Below are 22,525 nucleotides of genomic sequence, written 5' to 3'. Positions count from 1 at the left end.
CATCAATGCGTTGCTGGTGATCATTCACGGTGGCTTGTACTGTATCCAATTTGGCTTCATATTTCGCATAGGTGACTTTTATCTCCGCCAAAAGTGTCTCTTTGTGCTCCGCTAGCTGCGCTGTTAGCAAAGCCGAAATCGTGGCAGCAATGCTGGATTCCTCTCGCCCCTGCTCGTCTTTCTTCAGTTTTTTAGACATGGTTTCAGTTGTACTTTATGCACTAGATATAATATAGACAAAAGTATGATAAATGAGGTCAAATGACCAAATAAAAGTGGCAAAGGTCGGGAGCTCGGACGTGCGCGTCTACTCCATCAGGTTGCTGACCGGAAGCACAACGATCAATATCTAACACAAGAAAGAGTTCAACCCAACTGCTTGGCACCGGCTGCGACCCTGCCTCCCACAATGCGCTTTTGTGGGCTCTTCAGTAAAGGGGGAACTAAGGCTCCGGACCTGCTGTGTGTCGTATATTGGACCCCATAGTTGGCCATGCCTCCCTCGGAATGTCTGCACTGTTCTGGTAAAGACAGGAAGACCGCGGTCGTGTGCCAGGGACCACAAGGGCACGCGTCCTCGTTAGTATAGTGGACAGTATCTCCGCCTGTCACGCGGAAGACCGGGGTTCGATTCCCCGACGGGGAGACTTATGCTTCCTACCAGCAGCTAATTGTTTTACCCACAAGGACAGGGGCTTCAAGCTCGTGCTGCTCTCCAGCCGAGGTGAGCTGAGGAAGGGTTAACCTTCCCTACTACAATGGAGGCAATCTAAATCAAATTGCCAACCAAGCAGTCATCAATGTACCGTAAGTAAAGCAGGATGAGTTCATTGGTTCATCCCTGCCTTTTGCCTTCATCAGCAAATTCCAGTCCAATGTGTACACTATGCTTTACATCAGTAGGGCATGCATGCGCTGTTAAGAGCGACTACAGTTCCATTTGATGGTTAGTACGAGCCGGAATTTACAGTGGCCTCTGAACCTTTCAGGAGGATCGGCTGACCCGATAACCCGATAACCCTTGGATTGTTCAAGGGCTCACTGGTGCTGGGCACCTGTGTTGCTTGCCGTCCGACCAGTCGCAAGGCACCTGCGACACCTCAAAAGCAGGTCCCACCGAGATTTGAACTCGGATCGCTGGATTCAGAGTCCAGAGTGCTAACCATTACACCATGGCACCGTCGCATGGCTTCCAGAGACAGCTGTCGAACACGGTCTTACATGCCATCAACATGTATGGTTGTTACTGTGCACACAACAAGAGACGGTAGGCACTAAGAAATACCAGTGAAACAGACGACCGCATGAAAAAGCAACTTTAACTGGCTGTCTAAAGTAACGTGGTCAGCTACGAGGGCTGAGGCTGAGAGCAGCATGTTCATTCTTTGCTGAGAGCAACACGTGCAAAAAGCAGGAGTCAGAGGCCACACAAACGGCACCGTCTCAGTTTAGCGTGTCAGGCACGCCCGCCGTACTACGAGCACAGTGTTTTATTGTCTTCATGCCGCCTGCCGTGTAAAGACTTGATGAGTAATCTCTGTCAGCATCATGTGGCAGACAACAGTGGCAGGGAAAAGCACGTCATGTCAGAAGTGGGATTCGAACCCACGCCTCCAGGGGAGACTGCGACCTGAACGCCAGCAGCCGCTGGATCGTCTGTTTAGAATTCTGTAATGTTGAAGATTACGGCCAATGGCATCTCGCTATTCCAACATTCTCCAACATTCTCCAACATTCTGGACCAATCGCGTTGGCGAATTCTTCCCAGCGTTCAACATTTGACCAATGACAGCGCAGCAATGTTAGAGCCGAGGGAGGCGGGGCGAGGGTATCCTTTCGCCATTTCGGGTCACTGTCATTACGTCCGAAATTTTCCACTCGCTACATGTATCGAAATGGTGAGTATCCGTCAACAAAGTGTCGTGTAACACATTTTAAGAGGAAAAATAAATGATTGTACCTCTTGTATGTATACCCACCGTCACATTGACTTATTTAGCGAACTTTGACTGGAAGTTTAATCGATCCAGCGGCCGACATTCATTAGTGTTGTCATTAGCCGGCTGTATCGGTGTAACAACAAGAAAAAATGGAACAATGTAGAACTTCATCTTAACATATAGTTGTTTGATTACGACAATCGGTTTTGATCTTATGAGTGAAAAACAATGTGTTTAGGCAATATATATCTTATTATTCTTGTAATGGTAGCAAGTAGCACTGTTACCGCAGCAGTACTGTCCCATTCATAGGCCCCGTTACCACCGCAGTTCTCTGACAGTTCTGCCTTGTTTAACATAATAAAGGCATCAGTGTATCATTTGTCTTCATAAACATCAGGTTAATGTTTGGAAACTGTCCATTGTACTGTGTTCCCTCTGTTATATTGATAGAAAGTCGATTACCGTCCAACATTTCTCTGTACTAGACATTTCACAGCGTTACTTTCAATAAAGAAGTCAGTGCACCATTTACGACCAGCTTTAGAATTTAAGAAATATATCACCCAACACTATGAGAATGTATACATAGTGCAAATAGCCTACTGTAAATGAATGAGCTTTGAGTCCTAATTAAACGTCGAATAAGTTGCAGGGTTTTCTGTTACACTGACAACCATTTTAAGACTCCCCGACGTAAGTGGGCTACTACCATTTTATACAGTCAATGCCTACTACACAAGATAGTGGTACAGTCTATGAGTTACCCAGCTTTCTATTACTACCTTTCTAACTCCTGAAAGAGTTCACCCAACATTGTAATGTTACATACATATATACATACATGTTATAAATCCTGTTAATTCATGTGTTTAAAACTCTACCAATATGTATTATGTGACTTAGTTAAGTTTTTTTTCTAATTGTTGTATTACAACATTACAAAGCCAATGCACCCGATTTAATATAAAGCAATTACTGTATATTACTGTTTTTATGTATTAATATCTGCATTCATGTTAAAAATAGGCAATGTCTTCCAAGACAAAATCGCACAAGGCAATGTCCGACTCAGAGTGGATGTCCCGTCTGAGAAGGTTTGCCAGCACTGGGTCCTGGCCTGCAGGTGAAGGCAACAGACCTGCTCCCAGGCAGAAGAAATGGTTTGAGCTGTATCAGAGGGTATGAGTTTATTTATGGACCAGTATACAATTTACTCTTCCTATACATTTTACCCATAACTTGTAACAAATACAAAATAAGGTCTTAGTTTTCATTCGTTAACTAATATAAAATTGGCAAACTTTCTATCAGATCCATAAGCTATACACTGTGATGATTATTCCATAGTCAATCAAATGTGTGATTATTGCTTGTAGATTGAGAAATGTCCGATGCAGACTCATGGACAGAGGTCATTGTTTGGGCAAGAGAGGAAGTGCCAATGTGGATTTCATCAACCAAAGGTAAAACTATTGAGAGTGTTTATCTGAGACAGTGTTTGTTTATGTATGTCGCTACAACAATTAAAACTGTGTCTACTCTGTCTTGGAATAACAGCCATCCACACCAAGTGTTGCTCCGCGGACTGGAGGGCAACCAGCTGCAGCTGTGGGTCAAGTCCAAGGCCCTGTGGGGCAACAGATTGCAGCAGCAGGGGACCCTGTCCAGAGGGTAGCAGCTGGTCCTCTGGTGGGTTCCGTAGCTGTTCAACAGGCTCCACCATCCAGTCCAGCCCAGAGTGCTCCAGTAGTACCAGGACTGAGACCTGAGGGCCAAAAGACACGACCCATTTTGAGTTTGGCAATGGTAATCAGACAATTAATACAATGCATAAACTGACCCCTGCTATGAACACAATATTTACCTTTATGTATATTGGACGATAGTTTGACTATAAAGTCCTCAACTTAGCCCTGACAAAGCCCTCTGCTTTGTTGTCTTTCAGTTTACTAAGCCAAGATTTGGTGGAGCGCATGTTGCTGCTGCAAAACCAAATCTTAGCAAAGCCAGAAGAGTAACCAAGGTAAATAAAGATTTTATGCAACGTTTAAGCTTGAGACATAATTGTGGTAAGTAACTAATACTGAATGCTTTACAGACCCAAATCACAGTCACAGACCCTGCTGAGGAAAGTACCAGTGCTCCTTCCAGCACTCCTGTCTCAGTGAGTAATAAAGATTATACTTACTGTTGTAAAGGTGTTATTATACAAACTTTTTATAAAGATATTAAAAACCTTTAAATCCACTTGAGCGGAAATTACATTTTAAAGCAGTAACAATATCATTATAGTTTTTTATATGGAGTGCTTGTATAATTTCACAGATTTAATGCTGTGGTGAATTGCTTGTAGTTTTTACTAATCTGAATATAACTCCTGCTGTGTGTCTCAAGGCTTCAACTTCTCAAGCAGAGAGCCAGGCGCCAGCACCTGTCCCCAGTCCAGCACCTGTCCCCAGTCCAGCACCTGTCCCCAGTCCAGCACCTGTCCCCAGTCCAGCAGCTGTGGTTGCCACTGTGTCTGTAAGTAATTTAACATTTTTACATCATTTACATCAGGAGTCTCTTAAACCAATATAAACTATATTCTGCTTTTTTTATTCTAAAGTCTGCTGCTGACACTAGGACAGAAGCACCAGCTTCAACCTCCCCCCTGCCCCGTTTGTGGTCAGAAGGTTTGCCGCCCGAAGACCACAAATGGATTGAAAAATCTATCCTGAGGACGGGGCCAAAAGGGAGACTGCAGCTTCAGGACCATCTGAAGCTGTGGCACTTTCCACCTCAGCCGAGTCACCTGTACAACCAGGCTCCAGCACCAGACCGCTTCTTTGCCCATCCACTGTTTGTATGGATGCCATACAAGTTGTGGAAGGTGAAAGTGGTCTGTCCTAATGCAGCCTGTCAACAGCACCAACTCACAGGAGCAGGGCTGCATAAGAGGGCACGGCGGGTCCTTGACGTGGACAGGACCTACAATATGGTGACAGAGACACTGACCTGCACCAAATGTAGAGCCACCCACGTGTCTTGGAGCCAAACTGTCCTCAGGCAGCTGGACTTGGCTCACAGGTCTGAATTCCGGGTGATCCTGACCCAGAAGTAAGTATTAAATCTTTTCTCTCTTGCCTTGTCAACAGAATTATGTAAAACAATTCCACTGATACACCTGTCTTTGACTTAGATATGCCTGTGACATCCGGGTGATCCGCTTCCTGCGGGAGAGAGGTCTGGGTAACAGTCCAACACGGATTGTTAAGCAGCTGATGGAAAACCACTCTGAGGAGTGGCTGCATCGGGTTGCCAGGTACACCACAGAGTGTGTGGACTTTCAGCAGCGCCCCGGACTGCTGCCCATGACTTTCCCTGAGCCCCCTGAGCCTTCTGTGGTGCCAAGCTGCAAGTGGCTCCTGTCTGTCTACAGCCAGGACATCTTGACAAGGCTCGAGGACATCAAGGCCAGGATAACATCCACCTTTGGCACAATTTTAAAGATGGACTCGACCAAAAAGGTTTAAATTGTTTTCACATTCTTTAATACAGAAACTGATATTATTAACTACTCACAGTAAATTAATATTCATGAAAATAATCACTTTTTTACTTCTTTTTTTCCCTTCAGATCACCAAGAAGCTTGCCGGCACGGCTAAAGGGACAGCTCTCTGGCTCACCTCCGTGGGGAATGAGCATGGTCAGATTCTGATCAGTGTGCTGACCGCTCAGGAGGGAGCTGGCCTGGACATGATGGCAGCAGACCTGGTACAGCGTTACCAGAAAGCTGGTGTCCATCCCCCTGTTGCCCTGTATGTGGACTGTGGCTGCTGCTCCAACGCTGGGGAGACCAAGCTGGAGGCCAGATTCGGTGGGTGGCCTGACCTCATCGTCAGGCTCGATATCTGGCACTTCATGCGCAGAATTGCCCTGGGATGCGCAACAGATGCTCATCAGTTGTACCCAGTCTTTATGTCACGCCTGTCAGCGTGCATATTTGAGTGGGATGCAGCTGATTTAGCTCTGTTGCGCGAAGCAAAAAAACAGCAGCTTCAGTCCCAGGGCATGGCAGTCACAGATCAGGACATCAACAGGCATCTGTCCAGGGGGGAGCTGGCCCTCCATTGTCGGAGGAGAACCCGGGGTGAAGAGGCCACCACCCAGATGCTGGAGGAGCTGCTGCAGGGGCTGACGGGGACCAGTGGCAACGACTCTCTTGGAGTTCCCCTGTTTGACATGGACAGGATGGAGCACATCTGGCATGTCCAAAGCAAGCACATCAAATGCATCCAGGACCCGCCAGGTGTGTCTCTCTACACAAAAACAGGGGAGCTCACTAAGGGAGGTGTGCGGTTGCCCACATTCAGGTGCACCAGGGGCTCTACATCTTTGGAGTCCTTTCATTTGCACCTCAACCGCTTCATCCCAGGTTTGTGTCTGTAATATACAGTATGTTTGTTAATGTGTTATTTAGTCCAGCAATAGCACAAATTGTAATAGTCATTAATGTATTTTATTACCAAGTGTTTTAAGAAGTGCTGTTTAAACAAAATGTTACTTACTTACTTACTTACCTACTTACTTACTTATTTACTTCTAGGAACCAGTGCCAACAGCCTGAATTTTCAGGTTTACTTGCTTGAAGGACTCCATAGGTGGAACCAGGACCGTGGTAGTGCTGCCCTGTCGGCTGGACCATCTGCTTTCCGCAGCTACTCGGGTGACCTGCTTCACTGTGTGAACAGGAACTATGAGAAGCTGTTTGGCAGGAAGGTGGTCCCAGAGTTCTGTCCACCCTCCCCTTACACTGGTTAGCATTATTTTAATAAATTCAAAATTCAACTCATTATGAAAAAAATAATTTGCACAACTTTGTTAATGATCCATCTTACCTCTGTTGTTTCAGGAGAGCTCATAGGGCTGCAGTATCTGTTCCGGCAGACTGGTCAGGCACTGCAGGATATGCACCCTGATTCGGAGGAGACTGCTCAGATGGTGGAGGAGCATAATGTGGAGGACAATGAGGAGGAAGATGAGGGGTTTGCCGAAGCAGCAGAGGACCCAACAGTGCTGGACCAGGAAGCTCTCCATGCCCCTGCCACTCTGACTCCTGGCCTGAGCTCTAGTGTGTCCACAGCTCAGCTCACCTCCTCCACAACAGCTCCTTGCAGTTCCTCCAGCCAAGCTTCGAGCACCTCCTTCATCCCAGCTCCTAGCACCTCCTTCGGGACAGCTCCCAGCCCACTGGCCATAGCTCCCTGTAAGACTTAAAAAATAAATCTTAGTATTATTGAAATTATGATATGGCTAGGTGCAGTGCAGTGAAAATAAGAATTATGTTGCAATCATGATAATGATTCCTCACTATTTTTGCAGCATATCGCAGTTGTTAAATTTGTAATATTGATGGCTGTTTTTTTCATATTGTGCATCACTAGCTCCTGGCCCATCTGCAGTAGCCTCTGCTTCGTCATCTCTGGTCTCAACTTCATCCTCTGAGACTGGAGTTGATATGCAGCCTCATGATGATGATGTGGTAAGTGTCAGTGTGTTAAAAGTTATGCACCTATATTTCATTCAATGAAGAACAACATAAATGTGTCGGTAAAGGTCCCTGTAATTGAAGGATTTACATTAATACTTTCAAAAATATTTCATATTTTGAACAGGCTGTGGACGAGCAGAATGTCCCTGGCTACCAGAACGTGGACAGACTCGCTGAGTTTTGGTGGAGCTTTGGAGTCAGACGTCCCTGTGTCTCACCAACCAGCAGGCCAGCACCATCAAAGGCCTGTGGGACAGCCTCAACGAGCGGGACAGGCAGCGGGTGGTATATGCTGCTCGACACCAGGACAGGCTCCTGACTGGAAGGTTTAGAACACCGAAGAAGCCCTCAACCACGCCTGGTGTGGAGAGCACTGCCCGCTGCCTGTTAGGTGCAAGTAGCGCGCCTGCTCAGTGGCCTAACTGCTGTCGGTTGGTGGAGAACATTTTCATTCGACTCTGCAGCATTCACCAAGGCCCAGTGAGGAGAGGGAAGACAGCTGTCTCGAGGTGGTCCCTTATCTTGAGGGATTACCACAGGATAAGGCAGCTGGTGCTAGGGAACTCTCTGGTGATGCAGCAGACAGCCATTCAGCTGGTGGAGGTCAACCAGAACACCCTGATCCAGTGGTTCAACTCCAGGCAGAAGAGACAGGAACTGTCTGTGCTGCTTCAGGGTGCCGTCCTACCTCCAGCCATCTCTGAATCTGCAGAGCCTCTTCAGGAGGCAAGAGTGCTAGCTGCTCAGCCTGCACCAGCGCAGCAGGAGCACCAGTACTGGCTGCCAGAGAGCACAGCTGGTCAGGCACAGCAGAGGCAGAGGGGTCCTAGTCAGGTCCCCCGCACCATCTTACCGAAAATACCGGGCAAGAGGCCTCTGTTTGCCGGCCCCCCAGCACCAGCACCCAGTCTGACAACCCAGTTTGTCTCTCCACCTGGACAAAATGTCAGACTAATACAAGTGCCAGTTATATATCCTGTGGCAGTTTTCCCTCAGACAGGTGCAGCTACAAGCCAAGAAGAAGCCCCACCCAAGAGGCCATACAGGAGGACAGTGGAGGCTAACACCTGCAAAAAGTGTGGCCAGTTCAGGAATGCCGAAACTGGCCACAGCCAGTACTATGGCAAAGTGTACTGCCCTGAGTTTGAGACCCTCACCAAACAGCAGTGGCTGGAGGAAATGAGGAAGAAATTCCAGAAGTAGGCTGATCTTGTAAATAATAACTAAAATGGCACACTAAATTAAAACTGTAAAAATTGTATATAGTTGTAAGTATTTATGTTTATTTTTGTTGTTTTGTAAGTTATGATAGTGTGCAATAAATTGTTATATTTTCTACAAACAAACACAACTACAGAAAATGTGTCTTTATTGAAAATTGAAGTAAACAACACAAAAAAACATTGACAATGATGTTTACAACAATCACCAACAGTAACATGGTGCATAATTTACGGGTAAATAGTCTGAAGATAAAACATGCAAAATAATCTGCTTTGACACAGAAAAATAAAGATGCTAAGAGGAGGCATTTTCAGTTCCATGTTGAAGGTGGTCTCCAGCAGACATGAGAAAAAGTCCTCTATGAAGGTCTAGGGTTGGGGAACTGCTATTCAAGTCTTGTGATGAGGCAGCTTCCATTCCTGCAGAAAGAGGAAAGAAGAAAAAATGAATTATTTACTGTAATGAAAATATTCAGAATTTTAAAAAGTATTCACAATTGTATTCACAGTTAAGAAGAGGATTAGGGCCACTGAAAAAAAAAATTAAGTTCAACATTTTTTTTTAAATTCTTCTTTTAAATTAAAGTCAGAATTCTGAGATTAAAGTCAGAATTCTGACTTAAATCTCAGAATAATAATTTTTTCAGTGCCTCTAATCCTCTTCCGTATCACAGTGATACATAATAATGCTTTCTAAAACATCAGCTGTACGTAATTATTTACACTCATTTAATGAGGTTTCCTTGCGCGCACTCAGTGACCTATTTTCTGAATGGGGGAACCCCTTTGCCCTTCGACCCGAAAGCAAGGTCCATATAAGGCAATGTGCGTCACACAGCAGAGAGTCATACTGCGGTCTCAGCTTCCTTCAGGTTCGTCGGTTCGTATCCCGCACGCGGCGCATACAAAGTATCAAAGTTTACTAGTTTTCGAGGAAATCACTTTTTAACACTTTAATTGCGGGGAAACGGCCGAATTTTTCGTTCCTTTCTCTTTTTCTCGTTTTTCTTCTCTTTTCTTCCCTTTTTCTTGATGAGTAATCTCTGTCAGCATCATGTGGCAGACAACAGTGGCAGGGAAAAGCACGTCATGTCAGAAGTGGGATTCGAACCCACGCCTCCAGGGGAGACTGCGACCTGAACGCAGCGCCTTAGACCGCTCGGCCATCCTGACTAGATGGGCAGCGCAGTCACAGGGCGCGGCACGCCGACACGGTCACGTAACAAACCTTTTGGCTCCATTCAGGGTGCAGACTGCTACTGTTTTCACCTGGCAACAACAAGAACAACCTTTTGGGCTGGAGGACGAAGACATCGCTCCTTGCAGTGGGGAGGAAGACTAATGGAAGGCCAAAGCAGTTTCTACAAAAATCCAGTTGCAGGTACCTGGCTTTGCTCATGTGTACAACTTGAGTACCAATTGCTCTGCTGATATTACTAGTCCTTTAGTTTGTGAACACAGCTTTGGCTTTGCTGAGGTTTCTGGTCGCTTGGACTTAAGCTCAGTCCTGTTACAGGGCAGTATCTATCGCAACAGTAGGTAGGCTGAAGTCAAGTGAGAAACATGTTCACAACTGCGTGCGCAACCTTCAAGCTGGTTCCATGGTGTAATGGTGAGCACTCTGGACTTTGAATCCAGTGATCCGAGTTCAAATCTCTGTGGGACTGCGAAGATGTTAGATGTTTGTACAGCACACTGTCTTGTTTGAGTGGCAGTTGCAATATTGCCTCCTCTTTGTCATACACTAAATTGAGACTTCTGAAATGCTTTGTTTCGGACTTGGTTCCAGAATGCGTTCCTGCAGCTTCACGACCGTCCCACACCTACTCCTTACGACTGGGCACTTTCTGATAATTGCAGCAATCTCCACTGGAAACAACAGCAACGCATCAAAGTGTTTCCGCCCAGTTTCGAACTGGGGACCTTTCGCGTGTGAGGCGAACGTGATAACCACTACACTACGGAAACCGGTGCTTTCGTCACAGTTGGTCGATGATTCATGTCATGCGCTCGATCCCCGGTGAGTCTTGATGCTGCGCAGCGGTGTAGTCCAGTTTCCTGTTGTGGCTATTTTCAGATTTTTCCCCCACCCAGCTTTGTGCACAGCCATCCTGAAGGAAGCCCCCGTAAGCGCCACCGCCCTCATCAACACATACAGTCTGCTCACACAGATATTTGAGAGCATCGTGAAAGACTGCTCATGTGTTTCATACACAACGAAGGCACGAAAAGCCATCAAGAGGAGACGAATGCACCAGCCCTCAGTTGCTCTTATTATGTGACAACGATCAATATCTAACACAAGAAAGAGTTCAACCCAACTGCTTGGCACCGGCTGCGACCCTGCCTCCCACAATGCGCTTTTGTGGGCTCTTCAGTAAAGGGGGAACTAAGGCTCCGGACCTGCTGTGTGTCGTATATTGGACCCCATAGTTGGCCATGCCTCCCTCGGAATGTCTGCACTGTCCTGGTAAAGACAGGAAGACCGCGGCCGTGTGCCAGGGACCACAAGGGCACACGTCCTCGTTAGTATAGTGGACAGTATCTCCGCCTGTCACGCGGAAGACCGGGGTTCGATTCCCCGACGGGGAGACTTATGCTTCCTACCAGCAGCTAATTGTTTTACCCACAAGGACAGGGGCTTCAAGCTCGTGCTGCTCTCCAGCCGAGGTGAGCTGAGGAAGGGTTAACCTTCCCTACTACAATGGAGGCAATCTAAATCAAATTGCCAACCAAGCAGTCATCAATGTACCGTAAGTAAAGCAGGATGAGTTCATTGGTTCATCCCTGCCTTTTGCCTTCATCAGCAAATTCCAGTCCAATGTGTACACTATGCTTTACATCAGTAGGGCATGCATGCGCTGTTAAGAGCGACTACAGTTCCATTTGATGGTTAGTACGAGCCGGAATTTACAGTGGCCTCTGAACCTTTCAGGAGGATCGGCTGACCCGATAACCCTTGGATTGTTCAAGGGCTCACTGGTGCTGGGCACCTGTGTTGCTTGCCGTCCGACCAGTCGCAAGGCACCTGCGACACCTCAAAAGCAGGTCCCACCGAGATTTGAACTCGGATCGCTGGATTCAGAGTCCAGAGTGCTAACCATTACACCATGGCACCGTCGCATGGCTTCCAGAGACAGCTGTCGAACACGGTCTTACATGCCATCAACATGTATGGTTGTTACTGTGCACACAACAAGAGACGGTAGGCACTAAGAAATACCAGTGAAACAGACGACCGCATGAAAAAGCAACTTTAACTGGCTGTCTAAAGTAACGTGGTCAGCTACGAGGGCTGAGGCTGAGAGCAGCATGTTCATTCTTTGCTGAGAGCAACACGTGCAAAAAGCAGGAGTCAGAGGCCACACAAACGGCACCGTCTCAGTTTAGCGTGTCAGGCACGCCCGCCGTACTACGAGCACAGTGTTTTATTGTCTTCATGCCGCCTGCCGTGTAAAGACTTGATGAGTAATCTCTGTCAGCATCATGTGGCAGACAACAGTGGCAGGGAAAAGCACGTCATGTCAGAAGTGGGATTCGAACCCACGCCTCCAGGGGAGACTGCGACCTGAACGCAGCGCCTTAGACCGCTCGGCCATCCTGACTAGATGGGCAGCACGGTCACAGGGCGCGGCACGCCGACACGGTCACGTAACAAACCTTTTGGCTCCATTCAGGGTGCAGACTGCTACTGTTTTCACCTGGCAACAACAAGAACAACCTTTTGGGCTGGAGGACGAAGACATCGCTCCTTGCAGTGGGGAGGAAGACTAATGGAAGGCCAAAGCAGTTTCTACAAAAATCCAGTTGCAGGTACCTGGCTTTGCTCATGTGTACAACTTGAGTACCAATTGCTCTGCTGATATTACTAGTCCTTTAGTTTGTGAACACAGCTTTGGCTTAGCTGAGGTTTCTGGTCGCTTGGACTTAAGCTCAGTCCTGTTACAGGGCAGTATCTGTCGCAACAGTAGGTAGGCTGAAGTCAAGTGAGAAACATGTTCACAACTGCGTGCGCAACCTTCAAGCTGGTTCCATGGTGTAATGGTGAGCACTCTGGACTTTGAATCCAGTGATCCGAGTTCAAATCTCGGTGGGACTGCGAAGATGTTAGATGTTTGTACAGCACACTGTCTTGTTTGAGTGGCAGTTGCAATATTGCCTCCTCTTTGTCATACGCTAAATTGAGAGTTCTGAAATGCTTTGTTTCGGACTTGGTTCCAGAATGCGTTCCTGCAGCTTCACGACCGTCCCACACCTACTCCTTACGACTGGCCACTTTCTGATAAGTGCGGCAATCTCCACTGGAAACAACAGCAACGCATCAAAGTGTTTCCGCCCAGTTTCGAACTGGGGACCTTTCGCGTGTGAGGCGAACGTGATAACCACTACACTACGGAAACCGGTGCTTTCGTCACAGTTGGTCGATGATTCATGTCATGCGCTCGATCCCCGGTGAGTCTTGATGCTGCGCAGCGGTGTAGTCCAGTTTCCTGTTGTGGCTATTTTCAGATTTTTCCCCCACCCAGCTTTGTGCACAGCCATCCTGAAGGAAGCCCCCGTAAGCGCCACCGCCCTCATCAACACATACAGTCTGCTCACACAGATATTTGAGAGCATCGTGAAAGACTGCGTATGTGTTTCATACACAACGAAGGCACGAAAAGCCATCAAGAGGAGACGAATGCACCAGCCCTCAGTTGCTCTTATTATGTGACAACGATCAATATCTAACACAAGAAAGAGTTCAACCCAACTGCTTGGCACCGGCTGCGACCCTGCCTCCCACAATGCGCTTTTGTGGGCTCTTCAGTAAAGGGGGAACTAAGGCTCCGGACCTGCTGTGTGTCGTATATTGGACCCCATAGTTGGCCATGCCTCCCTCGGAATGTCTGCACTGTCCTGGTAAAGACAGGAAGACCGCGGTCGTGTGCCAGGGACCACAAGGGCACACGTCCTCGTTAGTATAGTGGACAGTATCTCCGCCTGTCACGCGGAAGACCGGGGTTCGATTCCCCGACGGGGAGACTTATGCTTCCTACCAGCAGCTAATTGTTTTACCCACAAGGACAGGGGCTTCAAGCTCGTGCTGCTCTCCAGCCGAGGTGAGCTGAGGAAGGGTTAACCTTCCCTACTACAATGGAGGCAATCTAAATCAAATTGCCAACCAAGCAGTCATCAATGTACCGTAAGTAAAGCAGGATGAGTTCATTGGTTCATCCCTGCCTTTTGCCTTCATCAGCAAATTCCAGTCCAATGTGTACACTATGCTTTACATCAGTAGGGCATGCATGCGCTGTTAAGAGCGACTACAGTTCCATTTGATGGTTAGTACGAGCCGGAATTTACAGTGGCCTCTGAACCTTTCAGGAGGATCGGCTGACCCGATAACCCTTGGATTGTTCAAGGGCTCACTGGTGCTGGGCACCTGTGTTGCTTGCCGTCCGACCAGTCGCAAGGCACCTGCGACACCTCAAAAGCAGGTCCCACCGAGATTTGAACTCGGATCGCTGGATTCATATGAGGGAAAAAAAATGACATAATTAGAAATAAATAAATAAATGAATGAATAAATAAATGCAGAAATAAATGTATTAATAATTGAATAAATACTTGAATAAATAAATGAATTCCGAAATAAATACATAAATGAATAAATAAATAATTTAATGCTTATATTCTTTCTCATTATTACCATATTTTATATTAATTTTTTTATTTATTTTCTCAATTACGCATGCACATACACAACACATTTATTTCTCTATATATATGTTAGATTTTTTTTATTTTATTCATTTTTCTATCATTGCATTTCCACATTCATTCATTTATTTATTGATTCATTCATTTACGTATTTCTGTATTTCCACATGTATTCATTTATGTATTTCTGGGTCTATTTTGTCAGAGGAAAAGTATATATGCAAATTAAGTTGGCGGTCCTTACTCCACTCTGAAGCAGGATTGGTTTACTGGGCAAACCAGACAGAAGCAATCGATTCAACTCAACTGCCTTCAGACTTTCACATTAGCAATGGCGAGTGACAGGACGCTTCCAGAGGTGCTGCGGGAGCTAGCCAACCAGCTTGAAAACAGTAAGTAACAACTTTGTTGCTCAGTCAAATAAGTTTAGAGGTCATTGCATATGTTGAATATAAAGTCAACTGAATGGACTTTGTCAACCATGTGACACTCACTGTATTTTTGTGCAGCACCAGGAGCCACAAACGTTGAAAGTACCCGTCAGCCCTCCCCTTCACCCTCACATAGACACCCTGTGGACGGTGGGTTTTTGAACTTTAACACATCTGTAATATAAAGTCATAAACTAAGCTTCTTCTAAACTGAAGAATGCGTGTATTGTGTTTTGAATATTGTGTTGAATATAATATTATAGATCTGTTGGGTAATATGCAACATTGTTGATGTAGTGATGCAGATTCCCCCGCCTTTTTAGAGCTAACTACGGGATGTCGTGTCGTGCCCTAGCTGGTAGTAACTGGCTAAAGTCTTAAATATCGGTGAATGCGTGTGATAACCAAAAATAATAGGATGTCTCAATCAGATGAAGGTCCATGATATCTGTCGTTATATGGCTGGAGTAATACGACGATGGTATTGAAGTTTGCATTATTATACCCTATAAATACCCTATAATAAAGGATACCTACCTGAGACAACATGTTTTACCATTTCACAAAATCTCAAACTAGTGTTGTAATACTGGCCTTCTTAAATTCACCTTAAACCTTGGAAGACAAGAAAAGGTACATTTTAAAACTTTTGACATTTAGCACATTTCTTATGAACCTGTATTTTTGTTTGCTCAGTTGTGTCCAATAATCAGATTTTTTTTTTTTAAACTTTTTCATGGAATGAGGCATTTATGGCACCATGACATGGAACTATTATTTTCTGACAATTTTTTAAGATAATCAAGAAATACTCAATTGTATCAGGCAGCCTTAACCACAGTTTTTTTTACCTTACAGTTACCTTGATAAAAAATACTTCAAAAGAAAAGTGTCTCCCTTTGTCTCTCCAAGATAATGAAACTGGATATCTTGCCAATATTTTGACTACTGAAATGTGCCTACCAATTTTCATTTCTGAAATCTGGTCACCTCATGGTTTTCATTAATATTGTGCAGTTATTAAAATGTACTCAGTAATTAATGCCTGTTGTCTTCACTTAATCCTAGCTGAAGTTTTGAGATTGTTTGGTCCATATACCCAAGGAGGGAGAAGGTTGTCAACAACAAGGCGCTCCATTGCTGTTGCTTCACAAACTCATTCCTACACGCACAACTTCTGCTGTCTGAGCGACAAAAATGCAATGCTTGTCCCAACCAAATTTGCCAAACAGAGGCTTGCAGCTGCAGGTTTAGGAGACAAGCGTCTGACATTTCAAGGTTTGTGCAGTATTATGACAAAAAATGTACATTGTATTTTGGAGGATGTCTTGTGCATATGTAAATTTGTTATTTGAATGAAATAGTCCTATTTAATACAAATATTACTTCTTCTGATTGCACTTGCTACTATATTCTCTGTGTTTTTATTTCAGGTAGTCAGGAGAATCCAGACAAATTCAGAGACTTTCTATTTGAAGCATTCCCTCCACTTAGACAGGGAGGGGGATTTGAACTTCTCAAAATTTCGGGAACAATCAGAAGTCGTCAACTGGTCCTCATCCCCTGTCCCAATGAAGGCTACCATGTTCGCCATCTAAAAGATCCACAAACTCAGATTGGACATGCTACCATTTTCATTCGCCCACTTCAAAGGACCCTGAACCTGGAGCCTGTATGTTTTTCAATTTAAAAGTGCTCTTGTAGTCTTTGAGTGACAGTTAAATTGTTATACTTAATGCTGTTTTGTTGTCCTCTACAGATAGGTCAACCAGGAAGCAGTAATGAGCTGGCTGGACCACCCCAGAAATGTGTCCGATGTGAAGAAGAGTTTCCTTTTTCGAGCATAAAGGCCCACAGTGATGAATGCATGAGGTACAGACTAGTGTCATGTTTGAAAGCACAATGCATGTACTGTATGTCATACATCAAGAAAGGGAACATGAGGCAATGTGAGATCCCCTCAGCAAGCATTTGTAGATTATTTCAATAGTGTCTTCATGTATGAAGGATCAAGCCTATATTGCAAAAAGTATTAGAAAATAAAAAGGGGAAACATTGGGATGAAAATCTTTTTCACTGTTAAATATAGGCCTAAATGTTCTTCAGGTAACCCCGTAAATGCAAAATCCTGGAGGTCTGTAGGTCTGACAATTTTGGTTCTGAAATAAGAGTTTGAATTGCAATCTGGTTATATAGTTCATTGACATTTTTGCAACTGTGTCCTGCAATATGACCACTAATAAAATGATCTCTATATGTCTAAGGCAATCACAGAGCAGTGTTGAGGAGCAAATGGAGGTAGCCAATGAAAATCTATGCACTCCCCAAAGAGAGAGTAGATTTGTGAGCATGTTAACAAGGTCACAGGAGAGTCTGACTGCCAGGGCCAGCAACACAGAAATCTCAAAGCCACATCAGGGAGAAATGCATACTCATGAGATCACTGATCTAGAGCCGGCTGAGGACAGAGGATTTCCTGGTGTGTTACTTTACCTCCACATATCATATGATCTGTTTGTAGTTTCCTCAACATTTGTATTCAAATTACAAATATATTTTTTTAACATTTTAGATTGGAAAATCAAAGAAGATCCTGCAGAGGCAGCAATGAAGTTCAAAGAAGATATTTTAAACCAGCATGCAACTGGGAAACCACTGAGTCTTGTCATGGATCTTGGAGACAGTGCAGAGGACAGGGAGAGGACAATCCTTTCTTTTTACAAATTGGCTCATGTTGAGTGGGCTTCCCCTTTGACATGCACACTAAAAGGTAAAAATCTGTAACACATGGCACACACACACACACCACAAATAGTTGTAAGTAGTTGATGTCCAGATCGTCCCATGACATTTTTGCTGTGTTTTATACTGATTTATACATTTGATGTTGTTTTCTCAGGAGATCCTATGACTTGTGATGGGGTGACTCGCCATTTCTTTGCAACAATCATTTCCAAACTGCAGTTTGGTTTTGATATTAGATTCAGTAAGCATAAAGTATTATTATTATTATAGTTATCCCACATCACGTTTGGATCACTAGATAAGCCACTGAGCTCTGTGTTGGTCTGTGCCATTCACACACTGAAGATAAATCTGTTTCTATTGCTGTGCATTTATTTGCTCTCATGAATACATGTTCACATGAATTTCACTGTTTTTAAATGGTCAAACTGAGTACCCAGTGGCTGATTGATATGTACTCTACTGAAGCTGCATGCCAGTACAATATCTATTTCCTTTAAATAACCATCCATGTGTTTTTGGACTGCTCTCTTTTATTTTAAGCCCCTGCAGGAACTCTCCTGTTTGAGGGTGAAAAAGATCATTTGATTCCCTCTACGTCTACCTTCCTTCTGGAGAGTGACTTCTTCATTGTTGCTGGACGAATGATTGGTCATTCATTTCTACATGATGGGCCATGCCTTGGTGGACTGAGCCCAGCAATTCTACATGTGCTCTTTGGTGGATCCCCAGAAGAAGCCACCATAGATATCAAAGACTGTGCTGACTTTGATATCCGTGAAACATTCAAGACAGTATGATCACTTTCCTTAAGCATTTATCATTAAGTAGGGAAACAAAAGTAAAGAGTATCTGATGGTGCCAAAAAATTGTCTCTGATTGGTTTTAGAATAATACATTTTTGATATAATTTATTCACTGGATCAACATAAAGGTCTAATAAAAAAAAACATTTATGTGAGAAAAAATGTAATTCAGATATCAATAATTAATTCTGATTTTCTTTCTAAGCTGGATGGTACAGAAGAATTAACACCTGATGAAAAGGACAGCATCAATGAGCTGGCATTGTCCTGGGATCTGCCTACGGTCACCTCTGAGAACAGGAGATGGCTGCTTGATAAACTGTTGCTCCATGCTGTGAGTACACCATTCTTCTGGAGCAGGTTGTAGATTTATTAAACTGGATTTGATTTACACTTCTGGCTTATTTTTCTCCAGAGAGATACAATAACAAATGTTAATGGGTTGAAGATTAGCAAGGCAGCTTGTGTTTTCTGATGTGGCACAAATCTTTTACAGGTTCTTCAAAGGACTTCCAGACAAGTCAAACAGTTACGGCGAGGTTTGAAGGAGACGCTGATTTGGCCCTTGCTAACAGAGAGGAAAGATACAATCCCCCTTCTTTTTCCAAGGACATCAGATACGCAGTACACACCACAGGTATATGCTCAGAGTTAAAAACCCTCCCCCTTGCCTAAAAAAGAGAAGTCATATTTTCCACTTTTAGGAAGCCAGTTTAAGTACATTACTGTTATTTTGAGTGTAGAGTTGAAATAAGTTGCTCGCTTGAAAATGCATCTTGCAGATGTTTCTTATCAAATAATCATATTTTTATTTGAGCATACTTTTAAACCCTGTCAAGATTGTTAGTTGGACAAAAACATATTCTAGACGCTAGTTTCAACAGTTTGGGATGTAACTGTAAATTTAAAAGAAGATTTCGAATATATTTAATTCACAAAATATACATTGCAACTTGCATAAAAAATGTATTTCATTTTTTTAGTAAAGCGTACATGCAGTGCTGTACCTGTGTTATAGATCTAAATGCAGTGACCACTGTGTTACTTTGTCAGTTAGCAAAGTTTTTGGATGATTATTCAATAATCATCAGAAAGTGATAGTTATATTTATTTTATACAGACACAACTAGCTTGGTCCTTCAATCGCACTCGAATCTGGTCATGCCCTAACTACTGTAAAGCTTTAATCAGTGTTGAATGCCTTACACTTAATATGCCATTGTTTTGTAGTGTCTTTAGCTGTTTGGAAAATTGTGTTTTAAAAGATCATCAAATTTACTTTTTTTAGGTGGTTTTGGACAAGATACAGTGGCCCACACAGGACCAAGAGGACAGTGACGTGTCTTTGGAGGATGCATGCAGGATCACAGGATTCCTTCGCACATTTGTTGAGAATTGTAAGTAGATGTGTTACTAATGTTAACCCTTATGGATTATTTAACTGGAGCTCTCAAACAGGATAGATAACTTACTTTAGGTCAAATAGTTTACATGCTTTTATTTTCTCTTTACTCTCTGAACAACATACGGTTTGGTCATTTTAGAGTCACATCATATTTAGGGTTTTGCAAAGTAGTTATATCTAAAACAGAAATGTGTATTTTCTTCTCTTTTGTGGTAGCTTCTCCAAACCTTCTTGGAAAACTTGTGCAGTTTTGGGTTGGCTGGAATGTGCTTCCCAGACACTTGGATGTTGAAGTTGTGGAGAGCACCTACCCAGGGTCTTCAACCTGCTTCCACCTGTTAAAACTTCCAGGACATTACAAAGACTACACAGTCTTTGAAAGAGACATCCTTGCTGCCATTTGGAGTGTTGATACTGGTTTTGGGTTGGTCTAGTAAGGACAGTATGCACTTCTTGTGGTTTTGATATGTTAAAACACAGCGTAAAGTTCTTTGTGAAGGTTAAATCTCACATCACCTGCTGTAATACTAGTTTTGTAGACCATGTTTATGAGTCAGTTTGACCTGTTCAAGAAGGGAAAAACTTGTCTTCAAAACACTGCCATGAGAAGAGTCCTTTAATGATAAGGAGACAACTTGAGTTTTGTTTTCATGGTATGAGACAGAGTTGAGCAATCTGATTAACAGAATCTCTTCATTTCCATTTGAAATGCTTCGTTTTCTTGCAACAAATTTACAAGGAGTTTGTTCTTTATTAATGTTGCAAAGCCATCAGTTTTGAGCGTCTGCTAGAGCAGGGAATTTCAACAAAGCAAAGGAAAAGGTTTTGCCATTTTTATTTTTTAATGCTGTCTCAGGTTCAGTTGTTCAAAACAAATCTGATCATATTTAAGGTTTATTGCTTTAAAGATATGTTCCAATCTTGATCTCAGGAGGTTTTAAAAGCATTAAAGGATTGCAGATCCTCTAACCTAGTCTTGATTTTGTCCTGTCTGTTTTGTTCAAGTTGGGAGTAGGATTGTGATTTGTCACAGGTGAGACATGTAAATAAAACTCTGAAGGTCAGCCTTTAGATATTTCAGACTTTTTTGTCTTGAAGAGCACCATCACTACAGGGGCAGATGATAAATCAGAGATTAGAGTTGTGAAAAATATAAAGGATTATTCCCATAAAATAATTTATGAAATAGCATCAAAGTCAGACCTGAAGTCGATAATCTGTAAATGTAACTGGACAATGTTTGTTCTCATGATATAAATTACAGTAGCTATTTTAAAGGTATACTGCTGTTAAACAAAAACACTCTTTATCAGTCCTGTGCTTTTTTTATTCAGTGTGAACCTTGCAGTTTACAAATATGACATTCACTGAAGCATTTCTGACAAAAGCCTCACAGTTTGCATGTAGGCATCCGATGCATTTGACAGAGGACCCTCAGGATGAGGTAGGCTCTCTACTTCTGTCTCAGTCAGATGGCGCTGCAGTTCCACTTCTGGGACAACAACCCCTGGTTGTCGATGACCACAGGGTCCGGTCCAGTCAACTCCATACTCTATGTCAGCCTGCGAATGCAAGAGACAAAGACAAAGGGTCTGTCAGTCAAAATCATAGTGAAGTTATTATGGTAATTAAATATGTATAGAGCATCATCAGTTTGTATAGCTGTTAAATCCCTGAAACATCATTTTAAAATAAATTGATGAGTCATCTCAATTACATGCAAACCCACTACCAAGACACTTAAATAGTGAGGCCATTGACATGAACTTTTGCTTTAATTTCCCTTAAAAACAATTTCATAGCTAAATGAAATTTTAACTTTTTTTTAAAAAAGGGGACATTTTCAGTGCATTTAAAATATTGTATGTTGTTTTGCCTTACAAATGTAATAGTGTCAGGTGGCGCAACTGTCTAAACAAATAAACATCAAAGCATTCAAAATAATCGGTTATTGATAAATCTTAAGCATACAATACTAAAACACTTGATTTACTGTTTAAAATCGTGGAGGCATGTAGTCTAGACTTTGGAGTGGTCTGTCTCTGCATTCTTAATTGAAATCAATTTGTATAACATCAGACTAAGTGGTTAGGATGTTGACAAGTGAAACAGTCATAAAAGAAAGAAAGAAAGTCAAACCTGCACTGAGTCCTGATCCTGAGGGGTCTCACGCTCATGACGGGTCCACAGCTGAAGCGGGGACTGATTTCCCTCAGTGCTCAGCCGGTGGCAGTTCCAGACATGCTGGAAAGCCTGAAGGTGTTTCAGGATGTGAGGCAGAAAGCACCAGTGGAGAGCATACAAGTGAACTTCACAGTCAGGATTGAGATGGCCTTCTCTCTCAAGGTTGGTGAAGATGGAGTAGAAGAGACCCACTACTCCCACATACACATCTCTCCACAGCCTCTCTATTCTGATGGAAAAAGTTGAAATGGCCTATAATTCTGCCATTCAGTAAAACATGACTTTATGACTTCTTTAAATAAAGGTAAACAACATATGCAACAAAACATACAGAAAAAAGAAAAGACAAGTTAGGAATTGTATTATATACCACCAGCTTCAATAGGTATACTACAGACTGTGTTCAAGCAGAGAGGATTGCTCAACACAAACTGACAAATCAATTGATGAAATGATTAGAATACGTTTATTAACTTGACTAACTTGATCACACCCTTATCTTTATCAAAATAACTAAACTACCAGCATAAAAACATGGCAGTTCTAATCCA

At 43.5% G+C, this 22,525-nt stretch overlaps 2 protein-coding genes, 1 long non-coding RNA gene and 11 other non-coding genes across 14 annotated transcripts; 7 read left to right on the top strand and 7 right to left on the bottom strand.

Moving 5' to 3' along the window:
* The first annotated feature begins 566 nt into the window (after positions 1 to 566).
* Positions 567 to 7,813, top strand: LOC117809078. The gene is made up of 14 exons (XM_034678772.1): positions 567 to 1,898; positions 2,970 to 3,122; positions 3,320 to 3,406; positions 3,501 to 3,749; positions 3,889 to 3,966; positions 4,042 to 4,107; positions 4,338 to 4,466; positions 4,552 to 5,042; positions 5,125 to 5,452; positions 5,563 to 6,235; positions 6,533 to 6,742; positions 6,839 to 7,192; positions 7,371 to 7,468; positions 7,602 to 7,813. Exons 1-14 carry the CDS (start codon positions 1,674 to 1,676, stop codon positions 7,794 to 7,796), a joined length of 3,336 nt encoding a protein of 1,111 aa, XP_034534663.1. The 5' UTR covers positions 567 to 1,673; the 3' UTR covers positions 7,797 to 7,813.
* On the top strand, positions 575 to 646 carry trnad-guc. The gene has a single exon. It is a non-coding gene; the product is annotated as a tRNA-Asp (tRNA).
* trnaq-cug lies at positions 1,109 to 1,180 on the bottom strand. The gene has a single exon. It is a non-coding gene; the product is annotated as a tRNA-Gln (tRNA).
* A 1,016-nt stretch (positions 7,814 to 8,829) lies between the features above and the next one.
* Positions 8,830 to 10,341, bottom strand: LOC117809079. The gene is made up of 2 exons (XR_004630430.1): positions 9,929 to 10,341; positions 8,830 to 9,120 (listed from the first exon to the last, which is right to left on the bottom strand). It is a non-coding gene; the product is annotated as an uncharacterized LOC117809079 (long non-coding RNA).
* trnal-cag lies at positions 9,791 to 9,873 on the bottom strand. Its single transcript has one exon. It is a non-coding gene; the product is annotated as a tRNA-Leu (tRNA).
* trnaq-uug lies at positions 10,296 to 10,367 on the top strand. The gene has a single exon. It is a non-coding gene; the product is annotated as a tRNA-Gln (tRNA).
* Positions 10,368 to 10,408: 41 nt separating this feature from the next.
* On the top strand, positions 10,409 to 20,388 carry LOC117809077. The gene is made up of 14 exons (XM_034678771.1): positions 10,409 to 11,453; positions 11,636 to 12,513; positions 14,660 to 14,795; positions 14,913 to 14,984; positions 15,903 to 16,112; positions 16,268 to 16,506; positions 16,594 to 16,706; positions 17,099 to 17,313; positions 17,407 to 17,604; positions 18,123 to 18,373; positions 18,591 to 18,719; positions 18,882 to 19,022; positions 19,674 to 19,782; positions 20,007 to 20,388. The coding sequence occupies exons 3-14, from the start codon at positions 14,735 to 14,737 to the stop codon at positions 20,222 to 20,224; spliced, it is 1,956 nt and encodes a 651-aa protein (XP_034534662.1). The 5' UTR covers positions 10,409 to 11,453; positions 11,636 to 12,513; positions 14,660 to 14,734; the 3' UTR covers positions 20,225 to 20,388.
* On the bottom strand, positions 10,596 to 10,668 carry trnav-cac. Its single transcript has one exon. It is a non-coding gene; the product is annotated as a tRNA-Val (tRNA).
* Positions 11,221 to 11,292, top strand: trnad-guc. The gene has a single exon. It is a non-coding gene; the product is annotated as a tRNA-Asp (tRNA).
* Positions 11,747 to 11,818, bottom strand: trnaq-cug. Its single transcript has one exon. It is a non-coding gene; the product is annotated as a tRNA-Gln (tRNA).
* On the bottom strand, positions 12,223 to 12,305 carry trnal-cag. Its single transcript has one exon. It is a non-coding gene; the product is annotated as a tRNA-Leu (tRNA).
* On the top strand, positions 12,728 to 12,799 carry trnaq-uug. The gene has a single exon. It is a non-coding gene; the product is annotated as a tRNA-Gln (tRNA).
* On the bottom strand, positions 13,028 to 13,100 carry trnav-cac. The gene has a single exon. It is a non-coding gene; the product is annotated as a tRNA-Val (tRNA).
* Positions 13,653 to 13,724, top strand: trnad-guc. Its single transcript has one exon. It is a non-coding gene; the product is annotated as a tRNA-Asp (tRNA).
* Positions 20,389 to 22,525: the final 2,137 nt, after the last annotated feature.

Source organism: Notolabrus celidotus, unplaced genomic scaffold, assembly GCF_009762535.1.
Source record: "Notolabrus celidotus isolate fNotCel1 unplaced genomic scaffold, fNotCel1.pri scaffold_228_arrow_ctg1, whole genome shotgun sequence".
In the NCBI taxonomy this organism is placed as follows: Eukaryota; Metazoa; Chordata; class Actinopteri; order Labriformes; family Labridae; genus Notolabrus; species Notolabrus celidotus.
This window is presented reverse-complemented; position numbering and strand designations above follow the sequence as displayed.